The 26,733-nt window shown below is 38.8% G+C and overlaps 1 protein-coding gene and 1 long non-coding RNA gene across 5 annotated transcripts in view; one reads left to right on the top strand and one right to left on the bottom strand.

The window, feature by feature from the left end:
- Positions 1 to 946: 946 nt before the first annotated feature.
- On the bottom strand, positions 947 to 17,057 carry USP44 (ubiquitin specific peptidase 44). 4 transcript variants are annotated; one of them, XM_044455543.1, is made up of 6 exons: positions 17,007 to 17,057; positions 8,519 to 10,015; positions 4,661 to 4,859; positions 3,619 to 3,727; positions 1,845 to 2,050; positions 947 to 1,511 (listed from the first exon to the last, which is right to left on the bottom strand). In XM_044455543.1, exons 2-6 carry the CDS (start codon positions 9,938 to 9,940, stop codon positions 1,276 to 1,278), a joined length of 2,172 nt encoding a protein of 723 aa, XP_044311478.1. In that variant the 5' UTR covers positions 9,941 to 10,015; positions 17,007 to 17,057; the 3' UTR covers positions 947 to 1,275. The 4 variants fall into 4 exon arrangements, with proteins under 4 accessions (XP_044311478.1, XP_044311475.1, XP_044311477.1 ...); XM_044455540.1 differs by lacking the exon at positions 17,007 to 17,057 and adding an exon at positions 16,327 to 16,419; XM_044455542.1 differs by lacking the exon at positions 17,007 to 17,057 and adding an exon at positions 16,224 to 16,324.
- Positions 16,523 to 26,733, top strand: part of LOC123036360 — a 39,637-nt gene continuing 29,426 nt past the window's right edge. Inside the window, exon 1 of the long non-coding RNA XR_006417122.1 lies at positions 16,523 to 16,907. This is a non-coding gene — a long non-coding RNA (uncharacterized LOC123036360). The remainder of the gene's footprint in view (positions 16,908 to 26,733) is intronic.

The following is a 26,733-nucleotide window of genomic DNA, read 5'->3' as shown; positions in this document are numbered from 1 at the left end:
AGGGGATACAATGATAAAGGTCTATCTCAATATATAAAATCAAGCATTTTATATAGAGAGAAATTTTCAGTAGCATGCTTAGCAGTAGTCAAGCATATTTTCCCCAGCCCAGTACATGCTGTTCTGAAGTTGTATAGATCTCCCTTGAAATGCGATACGAGCTAAGACAAAAACCACCTCACTTAGACCCAGATTTAAGAGAAACTAGGTTGGCAGAAATGTCCTTTTCCATGGCAGCCACTGCCCTGCCCTGAAAATTCCACCTACAAAATGGGGGAACTGTGGTGTAGGGAAGTAAAAAAAATACTAGAGTGTACTTCTACATGTAGAGCCCTTCCTCTTGTGGAAACCCAATTCTGGAATCAACTCACTATATTCTGGGGGAGGCAAAAGGAGATAGAAATGTAGCTTTGGTTTTAGGCAGGCCAATTTGAATAAGTACAAATATTAGTGCGCGTAGCTACTAGAAACAGGATAGGCAACCTGTGCTATCCAGATGTTTTGAACTACAACTTTCTAATCAGTTACTATTCACTGTGTTGCCTAGGTCCAAATCATCTGCATAGTATCAGGCCACCTGGTCCTTCAAATAGACTTATCAGCTCTATTTAGACTAGCATTTGTAATGTTTAAACTGCCTTGTGCCCAGATGCCATCTCGTACAACAGCCTGACTGGATCAATGGAACAGCATAAGCCCTTGGGATCATGAAAATGACATTGATCTTCTGCTACTTTTGTTCATTTTGTTACTGATCATATGGTCAAGTAATTATATTTTACTAAGTAGTTACGAATTATATTTTACTCTCAAGAGGATTCTTCAGCTGAAGGGAAGGTGAATTTCAAGTAGAGATGGACAAATATGTATACATCTGTGAGCATTTTTTTAATTCTGTGGGAACAAGAGAGACTCCTGCAGACAAAGTCAATAGTACTGCCAGAAATGTGGTATAAAATGCACATTTTAATAAAAAAATAGAATTACACAAGTTGCCCACCAAAATTCCTCACCTATATTTCTACACTAGAATATAAAAATGCTGAAAAACAGCTTGAGGTAAGATTTTAAAATTCAAATGGCAATTTTCTTTTTTTTAAAAAACTATACAATCTTCTAGTAAAGTAGGAAGTTCTGTACCATCAGTAATGTATTTATACTAAACCTTTTCCAAAATGTATTTTAACAAGTACAAAAAGGTTTGAACACATACAATTTCACAAGACAAATTTAGTACAATACTGCACTTGTATCAATACATGTACAAGTGCCAATTCATACTTGAACTGCGCTCAGTAAACTGGCTTTGGCTTCACTGGTACTGTCTACACTGGAACAATTAACTTCAGTATTTGGCTGTTTTCCAGACGGTGAGTCAAGACCTGATACTCTACAATGCCCTTTTGCCTGAGTAATTCGTTGGGTATAAAACAAAATGTAGGCCTGTGCCTTGCATACTTCTTCCATAGTGCACATGTTGAGCTTGGAATCATTGCAGTGTACCCATACTCCTAGAATAGAAAAGCAGAGTCTTGTAAATTCATCACAACACTTACCTGTTAATATCAAAGATCACAATATTTTATTAAAATTTAGTGACATTGCAGAATGAACACAGCTTATCTTTAAAAAAATGAAGGATTTTATATGCAGAACAATTGGTATTATTGAATTACATGTATGACTGAGCTTTCAGGATGGCATTTCCTACAGTTTAAAAGATTCCTCCAATTAAGACTGTCTTGGGATTTTGGAAAGGCTGTTTATGACAAATTCATCTCTAAAAGTTTTAATTTCTAATATATGCAAAGCTTAAAATTGAATTTTACATTTCTTGTTTGTACCTCCATCTGAATTGTAGCAATAGGCAGTGTAGTGTCCCGAACCGAATCCTTTTCCATGATGCATCACAACAGCAGACAAGTCATAGATAAAGCAATCGGGTACAAGAGACTTTAGAGATTCTCTGCAGCAATAGGGTTCCATGTTTAGCATCTGGTCAAAACTGACATGCACACCAATCTTCTCACGGTGATTACGCCCTGACCATCTTAGGGAAGAAAAAAGAAAATGCAATTCTTAAATGATTTTTCTAGTTCCTTTTCTAGTTTGAAAGTATCTTTACTGTAATGAAGGTTTAAAACTTCAATTTCCTTTCTATATTTTGAAGTGCTCCCAGTGGCAGCAGTTGCTGAATATTTGGAATATGCTATGTAAGTCATCTAAAGCTAGACCACTGCTTAGTACAGGAAATCCAGATGTATAGAACAAATGACTGACTAGGCTCTGCACAAAGACCCACACCACCGCTATGATGTCTGGGCTGGTTGTCAAACTGTTCTTACCACCGAGAGGTTTCTCCTTAGGTTCAATCAAAATCTGCTCTCCTGTAGCTTAGATTTAGTACAAGTATTTGTCCCCTCTTATGTGTGACGGCACACTTCAAATACCCGAAGGATTGTCTTGTTATTCTTCCCCTTCTACAAGTAGTTTTCCTTTCTGTCCCGCCCATCAAGTTAATTTTTTATGTTCTGCAATGGAAAGTTACCCAGAGTTCAGGGTTCTGCTCTGCTTCAACTGCCCCCTCCATGATAAATTTGGGCAGTTCATTCAAAGCAATGCTTCTTCACTCAACAACTCCTTTACTGCCAAACATTGACAGCTATTATTGCTTTGATGTGGGTTTTGTCCCCCACTTCACTTTCATTGTTTAAGTCTAGTTAGTTATCACAGCATCTGTATACGGTCCAGTCAGTTATGCTCCCCTTCATCACTCTGCACCCATAAAAATCATGTAGCCTACTGGATCATCATGCCCTAAGTCATTGTCCTTTATGGCATCTTCAGTACAGCCTTTCCTAACCTGGTACCCTCCAGATATGTTAGCCATACTGCCTGTCTAAGAATTAGGGAACCTGTAGTCCAGCCCTACTGGAGGCTGCCTGGTTGGGGAAGGCTGCTTTGGTACCTACCACTTTCCTCAGTTCTCATATCCTCATATTCCTGAATATTGCTCCCTTGTCCGCTCTGCCTGTCTTGCCTATGGATTCTATACTTCTTGCAACATCTTTTCACTCAACATTTTATTCTTTTTCACAGTGTTCTTTGTGTCACTAATGCAGGATGGAGAACTTGTGGACTTCCACATGTTGCACCAGCTCCAATTGTCCTTAGCTGTTTGTCCTGTTGGCTGCAGCTGATGGAAGCTGGAGTCCAACATCAAGAGGGCTAAAGGTTCTTCTAGATCAATTAATCTGAAATTCTTACATGAGCTCTTAATTCTAGTAAAAATGACAGCTTAGTGTCCCTTCCTAGAAGTTAAACTGCTAACATTAAGATACTAGTAGCATTGTTCCTTGAGCAGTTAAAAGTATTCAAAACATTTCACAACATCCATACCAGTTGCATCACTACAAAAAGCATAATTACCAATTCCATTCCCTAATTACATTATTATATAACTAATAGACACACCATAGAGTACACAGTTTTGCTGGAATCTCAATAAACATTTTTCATGCCGAACTATAGATCTCACACACAGAGATGTAAAATTTTTTGAAACAAAGTTGCCAGCCCACATTAATATCCTACAAAACAGGTAGTTTACTATTTTACCTGAACCGTTTAAGGTGTAATCTCAAAACTTGAGGTAGTCGGCATACCATAAGCTGCTTCTGTGCTTCTGTGAGTATAATAGGCTTAGAAGAAAACTTTCTTCGTTTTGCTGTAAAAAGATCCCCCACAGAAATTCATAATAGATCAAGTACTCAAATTGTTAAGTAAGTAAACATAATTTATTATATGCCTATAGTTTATACAAATCATTGTGTGTAGAGTCATTTTAGCAGGTAATCATTGTGGAATTATCCTGCAAAGATTACTTTGACTAATAGAACATTTATAATAAATCTAGACTATAAAGCAGGGTGGGCAAACTATTTTGGTTTTGGCTCCCAACTGTATGCTGAGATCAAGCTAACAGGCCAGGAATCAAGGGCTGATGCCTCAAAGCCCCCTTCCTATGATACTATCTGGCTGTTACACCCTCTGTCTCCCCCTCTCTGGATCCCTTTCTATACAGATGAAGGGACTCAGTGCTTGCAGAACTAGTTCCTAACTAGCTGACTCCTGTGAAGTCAGTCAACTCCTTCCCACACCCCTTACCTCCTATTAGGGTATGAGAAACAGAGAAAGGGTCTCAAACTGAGGCCTGTAGAAACTGCTCCTGCACGCCTCAGCTGAGTCTGTAGAATATCCAGGTAATCTTCAATTACAAAGGAAGGCATTTCGCTCTCTAGCTGCTTCTTCATACTTTCAGACCAGAAGACAAGGCTTGGGAGAAGTGGCTTGTGGACGGTACGCAAGATTCCATAGGCCAGACTGAACACATCCACTCCACTCTCCTGTATGATTTTACACACTGGTGAATATGCAAAATGTACAGCCCTAGTGAGGAATGGTTAATGCACTAATATAATAGATACTTCATTTATTGAGCTCTCCTTTACCTGAAACATGGAATAATGTGAGCTCAGGTACTGTTCATAGCCTATTGTATTATAAATGTACTGGACATCAGGTATATTTTTAATGTGAGCTACTTTACATACTACATGCTAGTCAGATGTGAAAGTACATACATACTGCCTTTACTCACTGTTGCACTGATCGCAAGCATATATCTTTCCTTCCAAGGCTTCTGTTTCTGTAAATTTGGCCAACATTTCTGTCAACAAGCATGGATGCTGACAGGTTGTTTCCTTCCCATTGCAGTGATATCTCTCAGGAAATTCCAGTGACAAGTCCCAGAAGGGTTCTATAGTATTTGATTTATTATCACATGCAAGGCATGTTACCTGCAAAGACAAATTATCAAATTAGTGTCTCCAGTACTCCAACTCTGTTCCCTCCCGATAAGTTAAGAAAAGTAGCAACCTGATCTGTATCATAGATACTAGGAAAACTAGTTACTTCCTCTTTCATAGTGAAGTATCTTCAACTTTATCTTGAAAATAAGAACCAGTAGACCAATTTCAACCCTAAATCAAAACTATAAAGTATTGAGTAATACAAGCCACTGTAATTTATACAGGGTTACAGATCAGTGAGTTCTTTGTTATCTTTCATTTCCACCATTATCATTAGTATGAAGAAACAAACATGTCCTAAGGGCTGGTTACAACTGCTTTCCCTTACATGTTTCCCCACAGTTACTGAAAAGAGCTTTTAAATAGGATTTAATTCTAAAAAAACCTATTCCAATAATAGAAAAAAGAGACCTTTTTCTCAGCCTTACCAACCTCACAGTTATCATGCTGTTCTTATTTTCTACTTGATAGGTGTTAAATTTAACTCTATTTAAAAATAAATGCTTGCTAACCCATCATCATGTCATTAATACAGTGACAAACTTTTTCCTTAAAATGTAAAAAAATATAAGAGATCAACATTTTCTAGACCAAGGCAAATACTTTCATATAATGAAATAACGTATGTTGAGAGTAGAAATAAAGCTTTCATTTTATATAAATGCAATGAACATGTCTTTGCTAGGAACATATCTAAAGTTGTTTTAAAGTACTATGCACAAGGCAAATCTGAAAAGTTACTAAAATATGCAAGAATACCCCCCATCTACTTTGTGAATGGCCCTCTTTCCTGCTGACTGGCATGGGAGCACCAAGTTCACTATTAGATACAGCTATTATTTATTAAAAGATTTGTTAACTGCTTTGGCAAAATTTCTCTCCAGGGGTTTTGGCCTTCAATTTCCAGCATTTTTACCATTTGCTATGTAAGCAGGGGCTTCTGAGAGTCAAACTTCAAAATATTTGATATACTTAAACCTCAAATTTTGACTACAGTAAAGAGTAGATGCACTTCAGAGTAACTATAGTATAAAACTGTTTATAAAACAACAAGCAGAATCAATCATGACACCCCCCACCCTGCTTTTAACAAAATACTCCCAACACTAAAAGCAGAAAGATGGCAACAAATAAAATAAAGGCACTGAATACTCACTCTTACTTAGCTAATACAATATCTGCCTAAAATGCCATGCAGAAAAATGCTTTAAGCAGGGTGTCCACCCAGCCTTTTGAGACACAGAAACCCACCACTTGGCTACAGGCACAGAGTTGACTGTAGCTCTTTCCCCTTCAATTGCAGTTCCATCATAGTGGGGACACAGAGAAGAGCTGTTTCATGTTAGGAGGAAGGTATGAGAAAAGGCTATCCCTAAAAAAGTAGTCAGCCAAAGCTAGTTCTGAAGGTTTTTGACTTCAACTCCCAGAAGCCTTTAGCAGTATGGTCAACAGTCAGAGATGCTGAGACCTGAAGTTCAAAATTAAGATATTCTATTTTTTGCCGACTATTGCCCTAAGTTATTCAGTGCTGGGTTCTTCTGAAAATAAAAATATACAGCAGCATCATGCATCACCTAAATGCAAGCTATATTGCCAGTTCAGGAAAACACTTTTTGCTAGATCAACTGGCAAAGAGCTGCTTCAGTGTAAATAATGCAATTAATTTGAGGAAATCACTGATGGTTGCCACTATGCGAGGATCTGATTCCACAAGGTAAATCACTCCATGGATTCCTTAATTCTTCACACTCCTTAACTTTCTACATTTCTTGCAATTTTGTGGTGCAACATAAAATACATGGACAGGAACTATTGTGCCCTGAAGAAATACTCTGGAGTAAATGAATTGTGGATAAAAGTGCAAGCAGTGTTATGAGTAATTCTTATTTCCTTAAGATTAAAGCAACCAACTGACAAGAAAAGAAGAGTACTTTTCCTATTTAGCACAATATCAAATACAGGTGCATTATAATGAAGAGATTTCACTCAGTAAGAAATAGAAACACCACAACATCTGTAGCAACCTAAGTCTGCTGGAATGCATTATGCAAACATCCCAATTCAGTAATAGAAATTTAGATCCCCTTTGACCTGAAAACCCTTCCTGTTCCAGTTCACAGTTACTATATTATATTACTACTACTACTACTACTACTACTACTACTACTACTACTAAATTGTATTTACATCCTGCCTTTTTTCCTCTTGTGAAGAACCCAGAGTGCCTTTCATACCTCAATTTTCTCCTCAGAACATTCCTGTGAGTTAGGTTGAGTTGAAAGTCTATGACTGGCCCAGATTCACCCAGTTAGCTTCATGGCTACCCTAATATTTGTGTCTCAGGTCACAACAAACTACACCAAGTTGTGTGGTATAAGGTACTAAAAGATTTGTAGCTTATACTAGGAGTCTTATACTTGCCTTTTCCATGTAGTACATTACAATTGTCTTAATATGCTTTTTAGTTTTATCAATATGTAGAATAAAAAATGAAGTAGATTGTAAAAAAATACTAATTTCTCTAGCATGATTTATATCTTGCTGTCACACATGGAAGCAAAAGGCCAAACATCAGAAGATATTAATTTATAACAGTGCATGTAAGCTTATGGCTTATCATCCTGATATGTCCATGTCATAATCAGTATGTTCTCTTGAAGAGGAATGGAGATACACCCTTGCTTACTATAATCCAGCCTCTAGCCTCTAATGATTTCTTGCCCACATGAAATAAACCTATAGTTACAATTGCCATAAAAGCAGTATTTTTTACCGTTACTATCCACAGTTCTGGCTTGTTTAATCGTTTTAAGCTGTACTGATTTGACAGCTATTCTACAGAAGTAATGACATCAATATATTTATTAAACAATTTTATTAATATGTTTAAATTTCCATTTCACTGAAAGCAACACATTTTAATTCACCCAGCCTTTTTTAAAAAATTCAAAAGCTATAAGTGTTGCTGTATCATTTTCTCTGCTTTAGTATGTCTTATGTTTGTTATGAAATTCTATTTTTATATGTCATTAAAACATTTTCAGAGCAGCTAATAAATATTTATTAAAACTCTAAAATGGACCTTCATCTATTGAGAATCCCTATTGAGAATAACAATTACAATAAAAATGTAGATACTGGTACAATAAAACCAAGTAGCACAAAATTATTCAACTAGTGAAAGACATGTAAAATGATTGGGCAAAAAAAACCCATTTTAACCTAATATCAAAGAGAAAAGTTTAGCCAATCATACCTCCCTTATGAAGGCATTCTAGAGTTGGGGCACTACCCTCAAAGAAGCCCCTTTCTTTGTAAAGCTCTTCTCCCAATAGTGGAATTCTAAGAAGGGACTCCTCTGGTAACATTATGGCATAGGCTGGATGGTGAGGTAGATCTCAGGTAGCAGGACTGGAAAAGATCACTGTTAAAGATCTTTATATGGCACTTCCATCCAGCATAAAACACCTGATCTAGACAGACCAAGATTCTGAGTCAAATGCTTATATTCAACTTACAAGATACCTACACAACATTGAATTTCTTTTAAAATTATTTCTTAAATACTACTATCAACTCATTAATTTATAGTATTTTCACTTCAATCTTTAAATAATTACATAGATTTCTGGTCACACATAACATACCTGACTTAAAAGCTGTCCATGAAAAATAGTATTGACCACATTCAAAACCTGCTTAATGAGTTTCCTTTGAGAAGTGGGAATAAGGGCTGGACATTTTGTCCTAGCTGTCTCCAGTTCCTGCTGCACTTTATCCAAAAGTTCACAGAGAAATTCCTGAGCATCTTGTTGGGCATAACCACGAAAGGCTGGGATTAATCTCCAGACAGAATGGAGCATTGCAAAAGGGGACACTAAAGCCCACTTGCCAGACCACATGACTTGGAACAAAGTATGTAGTTCATGACAAAGAGAAATGTACTTTGAGCTTGGCTCCTTAGGCTGAATAAGTTCCATATTTCTACTGTGTGATGCTCCACCACTTAGGCCTGATGACACGCTGGATCGCCTTACAGAAGATGTCTTCTCCTTCATGTGGCTTTCATTCACATGAAAAACAGGGCCAGTTAATGTATGATGTTTAGAAGAAGATCTTGTTTTTCCATTGGCTGCAGCTGCTAACAACTCTTGAGTTTGGTTCAAATCAAGCTTCAAAAAACATTCTCTAAATATGAGCAAGTGACTCAATACCTGAAGAATAGAATTCATATAACATGTATTTCCCAAGTTTCGTAATCCTGTTACACCAGGAGTCACAGTAGGTCTTCGTTTAACCGGAGAGTCATTATTTTTTTTTAATTTTACTTCATTTGAGGTAGCCGCTACTTTTAGATCAACAGCAGTATCCAAATGTTGTGGCATTTTTAGTGCATATAGTGGAATCTTTGAGGATTCTTTTTGATTTTGCAAGCGAAAGCTCTTCCTTGGGGGCATTTTTTCCATTTCTTCCTTCAACTGGCGCTTCCGCTCTTCTCGTTTCTTCTTAGCATTGATCCTTCTTTCTTCTGCCTGTTCCCTTAGTTTCTCTTCTTCTAAAATCCTCTTTCCACTTGGTGTTAGTTCAAACCAAGATCTAAACACTTTGCCCATTAATGCATGCCTCCTGTGCCACAGAGCTGTGAACATACGATCTTGATTACGAAGCAAGGCTTGTGCATTATTATGTGAAAGATCATCACTTGTGCCCATTGATCGCAAAGTCCTGCCACTACGAGTAGTACAGCCATAATTTTGACTCCTGATTGCACTTAGTGTACTTCGCAAGAGTTTTATGTCACCAGTTGCATTATCATTAAGAACATAGTCATCACAAAGGTAGCAGAAAACATACAACTCATTCACTTCCAATGCAACTGGATGACTGCTTTCCTGAAAGTGCTTTAGTGCATGTTCCTCGATGTATCTTCCACAAGCAACATGTGAGCAACCTAGGCAGGCCCATACCGATTCTGTAGTATTGCAAACCATGCAATGCCATTTGTGAGGATTCACAATGGAATGGTCCTGGGCAAGCCGCAGCCGTCCTATATGTTTACACTTATCCATTGTCAATACTACAATGCTGACAAAATACTACAGAAATGCATCATCCAAACAATTCTCGAGTCTTTTCATTTTGACCTGAAAGCAGAAAAAAAGATTAGTTTCATTTGCTATGTTAGACTCTGTGGAATACATTATACGTTTGCTCACTAATAATGCTTATTTTAAATATTATCATTTTTATTTATTCATTCTATATCTATACTTCCCAATAAGCAAATCTCTTTCTTCAATTGTAGTTAATCAATCCAGCTATTCAGATCCAATCTTTGTTCTCCAAAGTTTCAGATGGTAGCTTCAAGGAACACAAATTAGCCAAGATTAAAGTACCCAATGTTAAGATTCAGACATACCAGTAATACAGGTTTAGATTATAGCAGTACCATCTTTCATATTAGTACTTGATAAACAAATTCCACTTCAGAATTTCCCAAAAAAGGACTCTCAAGGACAAGGTTCTTCAAGTACTTACGGTTATTTACACAATCATTATAAGATGCGTGCCTTAGAGATGCCTGTTTTTTTAGCCAAAAGTGCATTTTTAGTGCCAACAAAGCACAGAATCACATGTAAAGATCTAACACTAACAGAAGAGGGCTTGTTGCTTTAGTAATGGAATATAACCCCTTCTCCTGTGTTGGGTTGCCAGCCATCACCTGCAGAGCTGTTACAACACTTAAAGTAAGACCTTTATGTTGCACATGAGGATCATGCAAGAGGCTTTTTGAAGACACATACTAGTTAAAAGAGAAGGAGGCACTTCAAATACTTCATACAGGACATCAGGGTTAACTAGAAGGGTAATATAATTAGTTCAGGTAGATTTTGCTCACATAAATGGGAAAGTTTTGTGACTCAGGAAGATGGCATCAAGGCAGCTTCTGTCCTGCTTGCTTCCCACAGAATGGGACTGCAGCTATGTAATGTTAATTGCTATCATCAGGAGAATGGCAATACACTTTTATAAACTGCTCATGCGGAGGCACTGGCTCACACAAATGTCATCTACATCCAAATGCAGTGGCAGCTTTGCATATTCTTTAAGTGCTCAGCCTCTTTCTAGCAATGTTTTCTGTTTTTTATGAGCAATGGCCTCTTCTGCAGTTTATTTATTCTATGGTTATTCCATTTTTCCCCTAAGGAATTCATAAAAAGAGTGAGTCAGTAGGGGTCCCCCAGGTCATCTATTCTGACCCCCCCCCCTCCGCTCCTGCTGGCTCTACTCATGACTTGCCTACCATGTGCATGTCCAGCCTATCCTTGAACACCCTCACCAATGGGGCTTCAACCACCTCCCATGACAGGCCCTAGGGATCCTAACTGTCAGGAAGTACTTTTCCTTCTCCTCTCAAACCCATCCTTACTACAACAACCCTGTAAGGTAGATTAGGATGAGTGTCTGTGAATGGCCCAAAGTCGTCCAGTTACCTCCATGGCTGAGTGGGGACTAAAACTCAGACCTCCCAAGTCTCTTAACCAGTGCACTACACTGGCTCTCACTGGATTGTGTCTTCATTTGCAGCACAGCGGGAGTTATGATAGAAAGCATGTGAGGACTTGAAGAATAACACATCTCCAAACTATAGCTGAAGATATGAAGATAGTGATATGACTTCTTAAAGTCATATACTGAAAAGGTTAATTGTCCCAAGTATTTTCTGTTATACACATTTGAAAATTTGCCATAACTTATCTAAAGCAATCAGTTTGAAGCAGACTTCAGTTTAGAAACTCATGGCCCAATGCTTAAAGATTGTTCATAACATCACCAAATACTATGTTTATATTACTACATATTATGGTGCTGCAAGAAAGGCCCGTGAAATGAACATACATGAATCAATGCACTTTAACCTGAAAAACTGTTTGATAAGTTAAACCTATTACCAGTTTTACAAGTATAACGTGCTTTGATAAGAGGTGTATTGTGTATCTGTTACTGTACACCACCTTGATAGCTGCTGTGCTTAAAGCAGAAACTAAGAAAAACCTTGCTAGAGGAAAAACCTCGATAGACAAAGAGACTACCTTGGGTAGCATTGTTTCCAACAGGAAGCAGCAAAATGCCTCTGGGAATTTACTAGTAGGACTAGAAAGCAACAGCTCTCTCTTATAGATTGACCCTAGCATCTAGTGCTAAACGGTATAGTACCTCTCAACCTGGAGGTTTAATTATATGTTGACATGCCTCTCCTCCATCAACCCAAACAAATTTTTAAAAAGCCATATCAGGTAATAGACATCATTATAATAAATTCTCACAAGTTCATTATATACTGTGAGAAGTATTTGTCCTGCCAATCAATTTCACAGCATGACCACATGGTTAGACATTTTGAATGAGGAAGAAATTCTCTCTCTACACAATCCATAATTTTATAAACCTCTTTTTGTATTGTGTGCCCTGCCCTTTTCTGTTTGGTCAGCTTCTTTTGTTAACTAAGCACCACCAAATAGTTTACGTTCCTTTTAGGGAAGATCTACTAAAGAATGAGTAAACAAAATTTTTGTGTATTTAAGATATGATGAAAATGCTTCCCTGCAATTCAACAGAAATATATACACTTCCTCTTAAGTTTAAGAGAAATATAACAGTAGCTCTCAGAGAAATTAGCTGTGTGTTCCTGGCTTTAAAAAAAGGGAATCTCATTTAAAAATTATTCAAGTACAAGCATAATCCTGCACGTCAAGGTTTACTGGTGATCTGAGTATATTAAATTTTTTATCACTCATTTAAACAATCCTGATTTATTTCAGTTTAGTTTCAGCAGTTTTCCATACTTCACTAATGAAAGGTAAAATTCAACAGCAAGAATTTCATTCCTTTTTTGTCGTATTCATCACAAAATATTCAGAACATGAAAGTATATTTTAATACCTTTAAAATATTAGAAAGAAACTGCATTTTAATACCCCTTATAAAAAACACAGGCTGGGCAACTGTCAGAAATTTCCAATGCCTACTAATATCAATCAATACTTTAATTATTTTTACAAATGAGCACACTGGTTGCAAGGGGGGCAGACCCCTGATTTCCCCCTCTAAAGTTGGAGTCCTGTCACCAGCCTCATATCAGGGAATCTAAACTATCCTATGACCCTCCAATACTGCCTAGGGGATCACTCCCCCCAAGAACTTTATAGGGGCTAGTATTGAGCTAATGAAATATAAAACAGCATTCAGTTTTACAAATTTCAGATCATTTAATTTGATTATGTAATGCCTAGTCTTTCTCAAAGTCACAACATAACTATTGTCAAGGAATTATTTATCCAGGAAAAACCCACCAAATATATCACATTCTTATGGTAAAGCCTGAGATTCATTTCCTCATAAATTAGTACTAGCATTTTAAAATAATTCCTAAATATCTGTTTCCTTTATCTTTACAGCCAGGTTATCCCACCAGTAACATAATACAGATGGGAAGACAATTCTACTAACTGAATGGAATAGGAAAAATGGTACATCAGAGGATGCCCAGGCCCAAATATGACTAAGGAAATGTGAAAGCCCTGACCATAGCATCCACAATAAAGAATGGAAAAATCACAGCACATCTTTAAAGTTATGGTGTGAATTTTACTTGCATTAAATTACATGTTTGCTGCTCTCTGCATTGTGATAAGCTCATTTGCCACCTTCATTGGCCAAGCTAGATTTCCAGCCCTCTACAGATTGTGCACGCATAGTAACCCTCTCTTGCATGTATGAACACTAGCTGGTATGAGTGCAACTGCAAATTATGTGGAGAGACCAGCAGCAGAGTTGGCACATCAATAGCCTGTGCCTGAGTATCCAGAAGAAAGCAAGGTTCTTTCTGCAAAAATCCTTAAGAGGCCAAAAACAACTTCCAAGTTTCAATTTCTTGTTCCGGCTCCTGAATCTTTTCTTTTTGCTCTTTCTATCTAAAAATAATCCTTGTGCTTGTGGCTTTGCTGCTGCTGCTTTTTGAGGGCTATGGCAAAGATGCTCCAAGTACAGGGCAGGCTTGTAAAGACCACAGGGAAGAAATTTTGTTCAAATAGCCCACCTGAGACTGCCCCACTATATAGGAGAAAATGAGAAAGAGAAAATGTTGAAGGAGCCCATCCCTTTCCTGTCAACTTTCTCCAGCTCTCCTAGAAAGCAGCTCAGAGCTGTTGAGAGAATTTTAAGATTGTTTTAGGCTTGTGAGTTCCATTGATTTGTTGCAGGCAAGGGTATTTTTACAGATATAGCAAGTCTTTTAGTGAACTGACTCACTAAGCAAGCTAGAACAGCCTTCACAACCTGTCAGCCCAAAATTCATTGTTCAACTCTTTTTGCTTGTTTTCAACTATGCCTTATGAAGCACCTGCCGTCTTACCCTTCAATATCACTAGTTCAAACAAAGTTGCTTCAGTTCTGAACCACAAGTTCTTATACTAAAATGAAAGATGAGGAAAAGAATATTCCATTGGCATTGGATGCATATAAGTGAAAACACTTCTCTCTGAACAAACCAACTATGAACAAATATTTGTTTCCTATACTTCAACAGAATTTTTGCAGACTGATTTACTGACCTTGTGTCTTATGAAGAATCTCATGCTTATGGATTAATGGATCCTTTCCCATTTCCACCCTTTGTGCTGCCCCATTTCAGTTTGGCAGAATTTCTCTCAGTCAGGTCAACTAGGGGTGGGCTATCTATGTGATATGGTCAAGACCTAACTAAAAGCTTTTTAATGCAACGATTAACAGTTGTAGGGATACTGCAGGCCTCATGTCATAAGTCCACAGTAATCTAAGTACTTTCAAACTCCACTAATTTCAAATATTCAAATTCAAACATTTGAATTTATTAGTATTATTTTATTTTATTTAGAATATTTATATGTCATCCTTTTTGCAGAGCCTCAGGGCGGCTTACATTATTGCCACCTTCTCTCATCAGAACACATTAACTGCCACTCTCAGTAAGATATACCTTGAATGACTCCTCTCTACATAATCTTTTTTAACAAACTATGCATTCAAATCCTGGAAATAATGGGCTGGCTTTCTACATACAAGATTTGGTTTCATTCCAATTTAAATTTAATTGTAGCCCCTTGCTGACCTATTAACAATCTCCTAGTTCACATTGTTCCTGAGATTTCTCTCTCTCCTATCTTTTGAAACTCAATTAGATTTATGCACACAAACCCTAAGGAATGAGTATATCTTATTGTCAGTTATTCAAACTCAACAAAAGAATCCAAGTGTGGGGCCTGAAGGATGCACTTGGCTGCTTACCCTGACAACTCTCCAATATTAGAAAATAATATACCTAAATGCTTCAAATCCTAGTACATTTAAGAGACATTTCCTGTGCTCACTTTAGCCACAGGCTGTTGATCCTGAACACATTTAATTGTGAAACTCACTTATTCCAATAGATCTTATCTACAAGAAATTGTGTTTGAAACCACAGCTTTCATATGGGTATTCAAGCACACTTAACACACATTTACAGTTCTTTGTATTCTCAATCAAGATAGATAAAGAACAGTATAAAAAGTCAGGTTTTTCCTAATTGTGTAGTCAAGGTTTACCTAATTTGTGTTAGCAAACACACCAAAGCAGGAAGTATTCCAGATTAAGTAGGAAAAATAGGTGTTAACTTCCAAAATAAGTGCATATAAAAAGTGTGCGCGCACGTGCATGTGTATGGAGGAATTCATCCAACAACCTTATTTTTCAGAAATTACCAGAACCCTACTTCAGATGCAACAAGTGCCTTCTTTGGAAGATAAAAGTTATATCCCTGACAATGGAAGACTTAACAAGTCTACAAAAACCTTTCCGCTTTCTGTGTGTAGCACACCAGTCTTACAGAGATCAAAGTAGAAGAGAGAGACATCCATTTTTTAACATATAAAAAGTTTTAACGCCTTTCCCTCCCATCAAAGCCAAAACGACTACGCAACGAGAATAAGTTTCAACCTATAGAGGCAGACAACATAGTGACTGTCTCCACTTGATTCGTTATACATAAAGTATTTTTGGTGTGCATAGGGGTGGCGATTCAATAGCGGGGATATTCAGCTTCGCCCCCTTGTTTGGGGGCATCAGCACAAGAGCAGGAGACTCCTCTTTTACCAGCGAAGGGACAGCACACGGGCTAGCGGACTTCCCAGGGCGGGCGTGAGAAAAGTTCCCTTTCCCGGCTCCTTCGGAGACGCGCCAAAACCGAAATCCAGACCTAGGAACGAGGGCAGCCGAGGCAATTCGAAGTAACGGGTTCCCCAGGGCATCTTCCCGTCCCCCTAATGCCCCTACCTGGTCCCCTCTACCTCCGGTGGGCTGAGTGTGTCACCCCGCCGACTTGCACCCGACCTGCTTGAGCCACGCCGCCGGGGAAGCCCAGTTAGTTGCTCAGTACCTCGCGCAGCCGTCGTCCCCGCCGCCGCCGCCGCCACCGCCACTCGCCAGCAGCCGCTGCCGCCGCCATCTTGTGCGCCTTGGGCTCTCCAGCGTCGCATGCAGCCGCCCCCTCGGCGGCGTCAGCGCCGCCGCTGCTCCCCCTCGGGCAGGTTCTCTGTCGCACACGCCCGCCCGCCCGCCCGCCTGCCGCGGGGTGTCCTCGTGCAGCCGGCGGACCACGCTTTCCTTGTGTCAGTCGCCGCTACAGAAGTTGGGACAAAGTGTCTGCCGCACCAAGCGTCCTTCGTGTCTGGTTTTTCGCGCAGCTCGCCTTGCAGGCTCCCTCCGGCAAGTTTGAAAAGACTTGACCCTGCTCACGCTGCAGCCGCTGCTACCAAGGTGCAGCATAGTCAGATCATTGGCCTCTGGAAATCGGTCCTAGGATTGCCTCCGCAATCTGGTGCCGGCCAGATGTTTGGGACTTGGACTCCTATCAGCCCCAACCAGCATGCTCAACGATCAGGAATGCTAGCAACTGTCGCGAAATATTTGGAAGGCACCAGCTTGAGACAAAGGCTACCCTATAGAGTTCGGATAATGGTATTTTCCATCCTTATCAGGAGATAATCACGTTTTTAAATCTGGAATGTTCCGTATACATGGGCTATGCCAGCTTTCCCCAACCGGGTGGGTACTTACCAGATGTGTTAGACCGCAACTCCCAGAAGCTTCCCCTGCCAGCCATGTTGTGTAGGGGATTCTGGGAGTTGCAGTCCAACAATAAAGTTGTAGCAGCGGGCATAGCTGTATCACTGAGTTCCTACGTATGCCCTGACCTAAAGGGGGGGTGGAGGCTGTCAGTTTCGGCTCACACATGCCTTGGATGAGGGCCCTGCCCTCCTCACTCCACAGATCCACCCCTTCCTGCTGGGCTGCCTAGAGAGTGATGGTATCTACGTTAGCTGCACTCTCTTGGAGACAGCCCTGCTCAATATTGGACACAGTACAAATTTCCTGCAGCACCAGGGAGACCGAGGGTGAGCAAGTGCAAGTGATGATGCCTCCTGTAACCAGCAGCTGAGGCAACTATCTTGCTAACAGCCCCAGGGCACAGTAGTAGGGTTGCGAGGAATCAGAAGCAGCAACCACTGCCTACTCTAGACGTTTCTTTGGGGTCTAAGATATGTAATGATATATGAAGTTATATATATTTCTGGCCTTAGAAAGTAGCATTTGTATGTACTGTATTATTGTTTGATCGACAACATAGTCAATTTAGGCTGCAGTCCTGTAGGCATGTATCTGGGCATAAGCCCTATTTAATCAATCAGACTTTTAAGTAAATAATATACCTTGCTTTTTAGTAAGCTTTCAGGGATTATGTGTGCAACATTAAATTTGGCTAATAAAAACATAGTGATACTCAACTTAAAATTTGACAAGGGAGACTATTTGGAGGGATTAATAACATTTTTGAGTTGCTGAAGTTCCTATGGAAATGGAGCAGCCTATCAAGACATTTTTGGTTATATATGCCACCCTGAAACACTTCCAATTAATTTATTGATTCCATTCTCTGTTTTCCTACCTACTATTGTGGTTTCCCCAACATTTTTATTAGTGCTGCTTTAACACAGAAGCAAAAGAATCAATAGCTATCTCTCTAGAATTCCTTAGGTGTCTGAATAGAGATGAAATCATTATTGGGATTTAAGGTGCAATCCTATTCAAGGCTAAAGAGACAAGGGTTACAACTCTCAGCATGTCTCAGCATCTATGCTTTCTGGAGCATTCTGGGAGCTACAGGCCTTTTTTCTGTTTAGCACAGAATTATGCCCTTAATAGTCAAAGTTAATAACAGGGAATTGCATGGAGGGAATTCTCTGAGATAAATTGAAGGACTGAAATAGTTTGGGATAGCTACTCAGCTATGAGCAAAAGGCTGTGCAAAATCTGCAGCAAAGTGAAGTGACTGCTGAACAGCAACAACAAGGAGGTAAAAACGGTGAGCGCTAGAACTTCATATGCATGAAGAAACAATGGACCCCTCCCTCTTGTATAGGGATTTCTTACTTGGATCCTCCATGTGATACCTCCCAAAATGCTTATTAATATATCAGATTTAAATAAATAAATAAAAGCTTAAAGTTGGCTTATACTGAGTCAGAAAATTGGTTCATCTAACCTAGTAGACTGAACCTAGGGCCTTATGCATGCAAAGCCCATAGGACTTGCTGAGGTTTGAGCCCTAGTATTATTCGTAGTTTGGAAAAGAATTAGCTGCTTCTAAAAAATCATGGATAATTGTCTATTAGAATTAGGAAACAGTTAACTAGCTATTAAATAATTAATAGGGGTGCCTCAGCACTTGATTGTGCGTAAGTAGCCTGCATAGCGGACAAGAATATGGAGAAACAGAATGGTTTCTTACTGGCAAAGGTGTCAGGCAAATGTGTACTTTATCTTCCTATCTGTTCAATCTGCATGCAGAAAGTATAAGGAAAGCTGGATGGGTTTCAGAAGAAGGAGTGCAAACTGATGGATAGGCAGATGATAACTGTATTACTGGCAGAAAGCAGCAATGAATTGAAACAGCTCCTTTTGAAAGTGGAAGAAATAAGTGCAAAAGCAGTGTTTCAGCTGAACACTAAGAAAACACTAAGAAAACAAAAATCTTGACCACAAGAGAATTACAGAACTTTACTATCAACAATGAAGAACTTGTGAAAGATTTTGTATACTTTGGCTCAGTCATCATTTCAAAGGAACGCTGCAGCCAAGAAATTAGAAGACTGAGACTTGGAAGGGCAGCTATGAAGAAACTAGAAAAGATCATCACATGTAAGGATCTTTCACTGGAAAACAAGGCTGAAATCATTCGCACCAGTGTATTCCCATTCACTGTGCCTGAGTTTAAAAGCTGTACAGTAAAAAAAGCCAACAGGAAGAAAATTGATTTGTTCAAAACATGGTGCTGCAGGACAGCTTTGTGAATATCCTAGACTGACAGAAAGACAAACAAGTGGGTGGGTCCTAGAGCTTTCCCTAGAAGCAGAAATGGCAAAATGGAGGCTGTCGTGTTTTAGACACATCATACTAGGGAAAATTGAAGGCAGAAGAGGAAAAGGAAGACCAAATAAGAGATGGATTGACTTCATAAAGGAAGCTACAGCCTTGATGGGATGTCATGAATAGGACATTTGGCAGAAATTCACCAGAATTTGGAGATGACTTGAGGGTACATAGCAACAGCAACAAGCTCCACTGAACTCAGTGGGACTTACTTTTGAACAGAGATATTTATTTATTTATTTTAATTTTTTATATGCCGTCCCCTTGCTATATAACCTTGGGACGGCTCATATATAGCCTTGCACAGTATTTTTTAAGTATTCTGCTGAACAATTGAGCATGATTGAGGTGCTTCAGATTGCTTACTGAAATCCCACTAAGTAGGGTAATTGAATTGGTGCTGTATTTTCCAGAGATCTTCCTGCCTCTTCTACCTAAGAATAAGATGAATGTAACCACCCATTCTGATGCTGATTTGTATGGAGCATGCCTAATGGCTGCCCCTCCTCACTCAGTTTCTGAGAGCTCTTACATCTTCCCTTTTACTTCGCTTTTTCTTTTTTTGCCAACAGCCCCTTTGAAAGTTAACTTTTATCTGCTTTTAATACATATTGTCAATAAGAAGACCAGATTAACCAGGGTTGCCTTGAAACTTTAGAAGAGGCTTTACTCACCAAGAAAGCTAGAGGTATTCTGTTGATAAAGCTCTGTTTTCTTAAACTTGAATGTATTCCTGTTTCTTCTGTGAGCACAAGAAAAATGTCATCTTCTGCTATGTTCCTCTATCATATTAACAGTCTGTCATGTAAATTAAATTAATTATAACCCTAGGGAATAAGCTGGAGACAGATTCTAATGCAATAGGAATGTATCCATCATAATTTTCTATTGTTCTTTGGTTATGCATAATAGGATTTGAAGTCTTATTTAAAAATAAGAAATGTATCAGGCTGATGTGTCAAACATACAAACTGAACTTTGCTGTAGCAGCTTTTGCTTCAGCAAAGTCATTGCAGCCAGCTGTCTTTACAAATGGCTACATGTATACCTCAGCACAATTTCATACTATGTTCTCCTTTTCTTTATTCTGTCTCATTAAATTAATTGGGTTCCAGAGAACCTGCACTAATATTAATGGTCCTGAGGCATCCCACCGTATCCTATAGGAATACAAGCAGTCAAAACCACAGATTGTCCTGTCAGGTCTCCCTTTTAAAAAGGTCCCAGCTAGTTGTCAAAATTCCTTTCCCCTAGAAAAAGTGTGTGTACACTTTTGCAACTTTCTGAGCATTAAGTGGTTTCGGGAAAGTGCAAGAAGTGCATGAATGTGTGAACTAGTTTGGGGAAGGACAGGGAAAGATTAGGAGCAAAGCAGGGTGGGGTGGGGGGAAATGCTAAAATAGCCCTTTTAATGTACAAAGATCTCTCCCACCTATGGTTTCTCTTGATAGTTTACCTTTAGGCCTTCATAGTTCTGCTCCTAATGTTTATGTAATACTTTTTGCTTAAAACAAAATTAAGAAAAGAAGTCACTGTCCCCCCAGGTGCTGCTTGGTTACTTCCAAGGTGCTATTAGTGGCTGTCAACATGGAGATCATATCAGGTGGCTGTCCAACTGGGTTTTTGATCACAAGAAAAAAGGGGGAAAGGGAAGTCATGACAAGCAGGTTGTGATTATAGCAGGGAGTGAAAGAAGGAAGTGCCAGCTACTTCCAAATTCTGCATAGGTACTTCAGGGGTGGCTGGCACTGTTGGATAACCAGGAGCCACTTGACAAGAATGGCAAGAACTTTTTCCTGTTTGTGTATAGAAGCTCTGCAGGGAAGCTCTGATCCCCTGAATTTAGGATTGGGTAGGTCATGTGTGGACCAGTCAGTATATAGAAAGGCTTGAAAGATATTTAACAAATCTATTTACATTTATTTATTTTTTTAATTTATATGCCATCCATCAACCAAAAAAGCTCTCTGAGCTCATTGACCTCATGCCAGCATTCAAGTTCTCTGGAGCATTTTCTAAGATAGTTGATAAAGCAAAAACAAACAAATAAAAGTCAGGTGGAGCGACTGATGTTGAAGTTACGCAGTTTGTATGTAGTCAGTATCAATCACTTCCCCTCCCCCCATTCTTTCACACACCCCATAGTTTAATTTGCTATTTATTTACCATGTAAATGAAACTACAGAATGAAGTCACCTGGAGATTGGGTCTGAGAAGTTTAATCAGATGACACCTAGCTTTGTCTACCCTTTGCCTAGGACTTCAGGGAAAACCTTAAATCATCACCTTATCCAGCTGTGAGTTGCTGGATGTAGGAAAGCAGATGGAATTTAATCCAGATAAGGCAGGCATCTTCTTTGTTCTAGAGCAAACAAACCCTGATTGTGAACACAACCCGTGGTTCGAAGCTTGTTGTTACAACTTTCTTCAGTGCTGCTTTTAGATATTCAGGTTATGTTTTACCAGCTTTGACTGATACAGGAAATCTCAGCCGCAGTAATTCATACTTTAGTATTCTGCACATGAACTGTCTTTACAAAGTGCCTGGAAACTTCATTTGGCACAAAATGTTGCTGCCCTGCAGTTATCTCAAGCAAGGTATAATATATTATCCAGTGCAAAGCCTGCAACTTGTAAGGATGCATTTGATATGGTGAACTCATATTTGCTTGTCCCCACAATACCACAGGGGAGGCCTGACTATTCCAGATTTAGCTGGACTGCCAATTATGACCCTTCCATATGACACTTGAGCATTCCACAGTCATTCATGACTGACTTCTCTGCTGGACGACTGTAATACATTATAACTTTATTTAAAAAAAAAAACTTTCCAAAGCTGCAGCTAGTGCAAAAAGCTCAGTTTCACCTTTGCAGAGGCTGTTAGAGAAATGATGCCGACCAAGGCAGACAGTGGTGGGACAGGCAGAGCATATTGGAAAGACAAAGATGTGCTTCTTAGGTTGCCCGTGTTGCAAAATAGCCAGGAGACACCACAAAGGTGGTTTGAATGCTTTCATTTGGCTTCAGCCTCCCTCAGAGGGTTGCTGTGATGCTAAAATGGCAGTAGTTCATGAACACCATCTTGGGCTACTTATTTAAAAAGGGCAATGCAACTGTAACCTATAATTAGTAAAGAGCGTCTTCTTACTAGACAAGCTGATTGGGTGCCTTGTTATTCCATGGTTTGGGGAAGGGTTTGTTGTGGATAATATCTTTGCAGCAAGTAAAATTTTGTGTCTTGTCTGCAATATGTCACTTGTAGCAAGGTCTGTTTGGTCAACATAAATAATACATAAGTCAAACTTCTGTCATTTAATCTTCTTTTGAGCAAGTCTGGCCAGCCCTGTTGTATGTATTCCATTTGATTTTCTCTGATATGTTTCTATGCTCAAGTCAAGGTGCTGGTTTTTACTTTTAGGGAACTACCCTATAGCCTCTGGACAACGGGTTATGAGGACCATAGGATACTGCAGATTCTCAGATCTGAGGTTGGATACAGCACTCCAGCCTACATCTGGGAATTAGAACTCTGCCCTGCCATTGCCTTACAGACCCATGGGAAGAACCACTGGATGGCTCTCTGAGGTTGGAAAAGCAACAGGAGCTGAGGGAGAAAGCAGGCAGGGAGGGGAAGACTAGAAAGGCCAGGATATAAGCCACTGTGATACTTCTCCAACCTCATCCCCCCACTCCAAAACATTCCAACTAGATGGTTAAAAGGCCTGTCTAAGCAGAAAATGCAGAGCGAGAGGACAAGCAGATGAAGAGTCTCTGCCCTCCTCCCGTTTACATTGGATGACCATAAGCCTCTGCATTTGGCTGGCTTATGGCCATTACCATACCCATGTGCCACTGAAGACCTAAATAACTTGGAGTCCAAGTACCTTAAGGACACTTTCTTCTATAGCTGCTCTTCTATTATTCCCTGGTGATTATCTGGGGTTCTTGAGATCCCATGTCCCCCAAACAGTGCAGTGAATGGCTCCTGTCGGCAGGGCTTGATCTGTAATAGCACCTATCCTGGTGAACACTTTGCCTCTTTCTTTTTTTGGCAGCTGGTAAAAACCATTTTTAAACTTTCAACTGAGCTTTAGGTTGTTTTAAAAGATATTTTTGCTAGTATTGTACTCACATTTCTTTCTGTGTGTAAGTTTATTATGCAACAGTAGTCTCAAGTCTAAGGAATTTCTGGAGATGGAGGCCTGTTCAGTTATTGCTTTCATCCTGGTGTACTTGAGATTGGGTAATTGGATATTTTATCAGACTAATAAATAGTGAAATTTTCTTCCCTACATAAATTTAAAGGAACATATACACTGCCTTGCTATAATTCTTTGCCAGAAACATAAATGCATTGCCAGTTTAATGGGATCCCATTGAAAAAAATTGTCCTTGGGATGAGGGCTGCAAGGAAACTTTGTCATCTTATGTGTTTTCATAAATATTATTATGGAGTTAGAAAGGGTTTGATCCTACTTTCTTTAAAGCATTTACCTGTTACAGCAACCAGTGCTTGCTTGGCATTTTGTATGAAGGAAGAGGACTAATATATTTCTAAGTGAAGCTATTTTTAAAGTTTCATAATTCAGGTGAAAACCTGGATAATAATTAGAAGTTGTGTGGAATATGCCTGAGATGCATAACCTGCCTGTATTTTGCCTTACTTCATATTTTATGTTTAGTTTTAACTTGGATGTCAAATACTGGCTTCTAAAATTATTTTAAATGTTCGAAATGGGATGTGTGAGCTGTACCTTTTTAAAAGTTACCTGAAGTCCTTGTTTTTCCTAGCTATCTTGTATTTCTTTTTTTTTTTGGTAAATATTGTGGAATATAAGTATTTAAAACGAATAAATAATAAATAATTCAGCAGATGCTTGGAATTTGTGAGGAGTAATACAAGATTAAGATCACCCCAAATATTTCCATGATAAATTTCTGTGTGCTTCCATCTGGCCAGGAGATGGCGCCCCAGGATAACTACACAAAAATTTTGCTTCCTACAGGTTGATCTAATTTATTGAATGCCCATACTCTTAGAAATGTTTTTTCTTTTTCACATAGTGGGATCTTGTTAAAATTACTATGTAGATCCAGCTTGCTAGTTTTGAATAGTTTGAGTTGATATGTTCATAATCACCCAGAGAGCTTTGGCTAGGGGGCAGTGTAGAGGTGGTGCTGGTGCTGGTGGTGATGATGATGATGGAGGAAAGAAAGGGTTTTCATAACTCTTCCAAACCTCATCCATGAGACAGCCACTTCTCTGTAGTCTGTCATGTGTGCAAATGGAGCCAGGGGCTTGAAAACAATGGCAGCAAAATGAGACAAATTGCACCTGCTACTGATTATTTTAACTCTTGAATTTGAGTTGTCTCCAGATGAGAGTGGGAAAAGTGGACCCTTTTCCCAGGGTAAGATGCACTACCATTTCAAGCAGCTGTAGTTGCTAATTATGTCTTCAACACTAAAAATGTAATGTTGCATCTTTGTTTAAGTACAATGTTAACAGTGCTACCACTGTCACCAAAGTCTAACTTTGAATAAGTGGCATTTCATTTAAATGTTTCAGATATGAAGTTTAAGGATTGGGTAAACTACTTGAGTGTAGCTTAGAAAATTGTCAAATACCTATGGGGAGTTTAGCTTTGGATCCAATTTTGATTTTCTGCACTTTCTGTGCTGTGTATTTTAGAATTGCCTTGTAAAGAGACTATGCCTGTTTATTTATTTATCAGACACATTTTTCACACAACTATTCATTAAACAGTGAAATGTTGAGTTTGAATTTAACATCAATATATAACCTTTTATTTGCCCAAACATTTATATACAATTTAATTTATATACAACTAGTGTATAGATTAACAAAATGATAGCAACTATTAATAGTACTTTAAACTGTACCAAAGAGTTGCTCTTTTGTTGTTCTATTGGGTATAGGTACAAAACTATACCCAATACAGTATATATACCCTCTTTGTCCATCATTCTACTTAACCAGCTAAATAATGCTTGCTATAAGATATGAGTGTGAACATGAGCCTGTCATCTATTAAATTGTTTTAAATAAGTTGCCCATATTTGTAATAAATTATACCTTGAGATAGTAAAATATACATAAATAATGAGAGCCTATTTGCTGGTTGAGTCAACTCACATCCTTTGTTAACATAATGCATTAACATAATTTCAGCATGTTAGAATTGAGATAAATCCCTCTCAGATATTTCATAGCTGCAAAAATAATTCATTCCAATATTATATTTTAAATTTACTGATACAGCTTTTCAACTTAATTGCTCCTATGCAGCTACAAACAACTAGATACTCCTGGCACTAAAACATGCTACTACTTGCAGTTCTATGTGAAATGTAAATAACCTTAAGGCATCATACTTGCAGGAGAAATTCCAGTCACTATATTAACATTTCTAACATACATTGAAAATACTTGATGCAGATTACAGAGGACACTTACCCATATTGCTTCATAAATGGACAGGGGAAAGGGCACCAGTGGTGAATGGACCATTTCTCTTTTAAAACATGTTTATTAGTTTATTAAGCTGTGTTAGAATGTGAAAATGTTGAAAAATAAAGGTAAGATTGTAACTAACTTAATGATTCTTTAAAATAATATAGCTTATTTTTTCTTATATTATAGAATCTTTATTTATATTCTCATTTATAGACACCTTTCATGGCATAGCCATCCCAAGACAGGTGACAGTATAAAGGGAGCTCAGTACAATCTAGATGGCCATTTCTGGAGTCCCAGCTCCCATTTTGGAAATACATGCTGAGGTCAGAAGCGTTTGAATTCCAAGTGTCCTCCCACTGCCCTCACAGCCAGCACGAGACTTGGATGGGTGTTTTGGGTGGCAGCAAAGCTAGGAGCAAGGTTCTGCTAGGATGCAGTGTATCCTGGTGGCACCTCAACCTGCCCCCCTTGTGAGCTGGGGCACAAGGCAAGACATTTGCCTCCATGCTTCTCCTGCCCCACAAAAAACTTAGCTGATTTCAGCCACTATACTTGTCTCGTCCTAGATAGGATGCCTTCTGGTTCAGAAGCTCAGGGATCATGCTGCTTGGATTCAAGCTGATGCATATTTAGACAAGAAAAGACCTTAAATTTTCAGCATGGCCCAGTTATCATGGCTGACAGGAAGAATAATGGGATTTGCAGGACTTCTTCCGTCAAATTATAGCCTTAGGCTACAATCCTCTGCCCTCTTACCTGGGTATAAGCACTATAGAACACAATGGAACATACACTTGAGTAGATATGTATAGGTTTTCACTGTAGATTCATTTCTGAAGTGACAATCTAATTATCTGGGAATAAATCCCA

Source organism: Varanus komodoensis, unplaced genomic scaffold (assembly GCF_004798865.1).
Source record: "Varanus komodoensis strain SLA01 unplaced genomic scaffold, ASM479886v1 scaffold8, whole genome shotgun sequence".
Taxonomy (NCBI): Eukaryota; Metazoa; Chordata; class Lepidosauria; order Squamata; family Varanidae; genus Varanus; species Varanus komodoensis.
This window is presented reverse-complemented; position numbering and strand designations above follow the sequence as displayed.

What these genes read in the sequence shown, in the direction of transcription:
- USP44 (XM_044455543.1), bottom strand. Translation starts at nt 9,940, where the DNA reads ATGGATAAGTGTAAACATATAGGACGGCTGCGGCTTGCCCAGGACCAT. An exon ending in ATGGACAGCTTTTAAGTCAG is followed by an intron (nt 4,860 to 8,518) that starts GTATGTTATGTG and finishes TTGTCTTTGCAG; the next exon opens with GTAACATGCCTTGCATGTGA. An exon ending in TTGCTACAATTCAGATGGAG is followed by an intron (nt 1,512 to 1,844) that starts GTACAAACAAGA and finishes TTTCTATTCTAG; the next exon opens with GAGTATGGGTACACTGCAAT.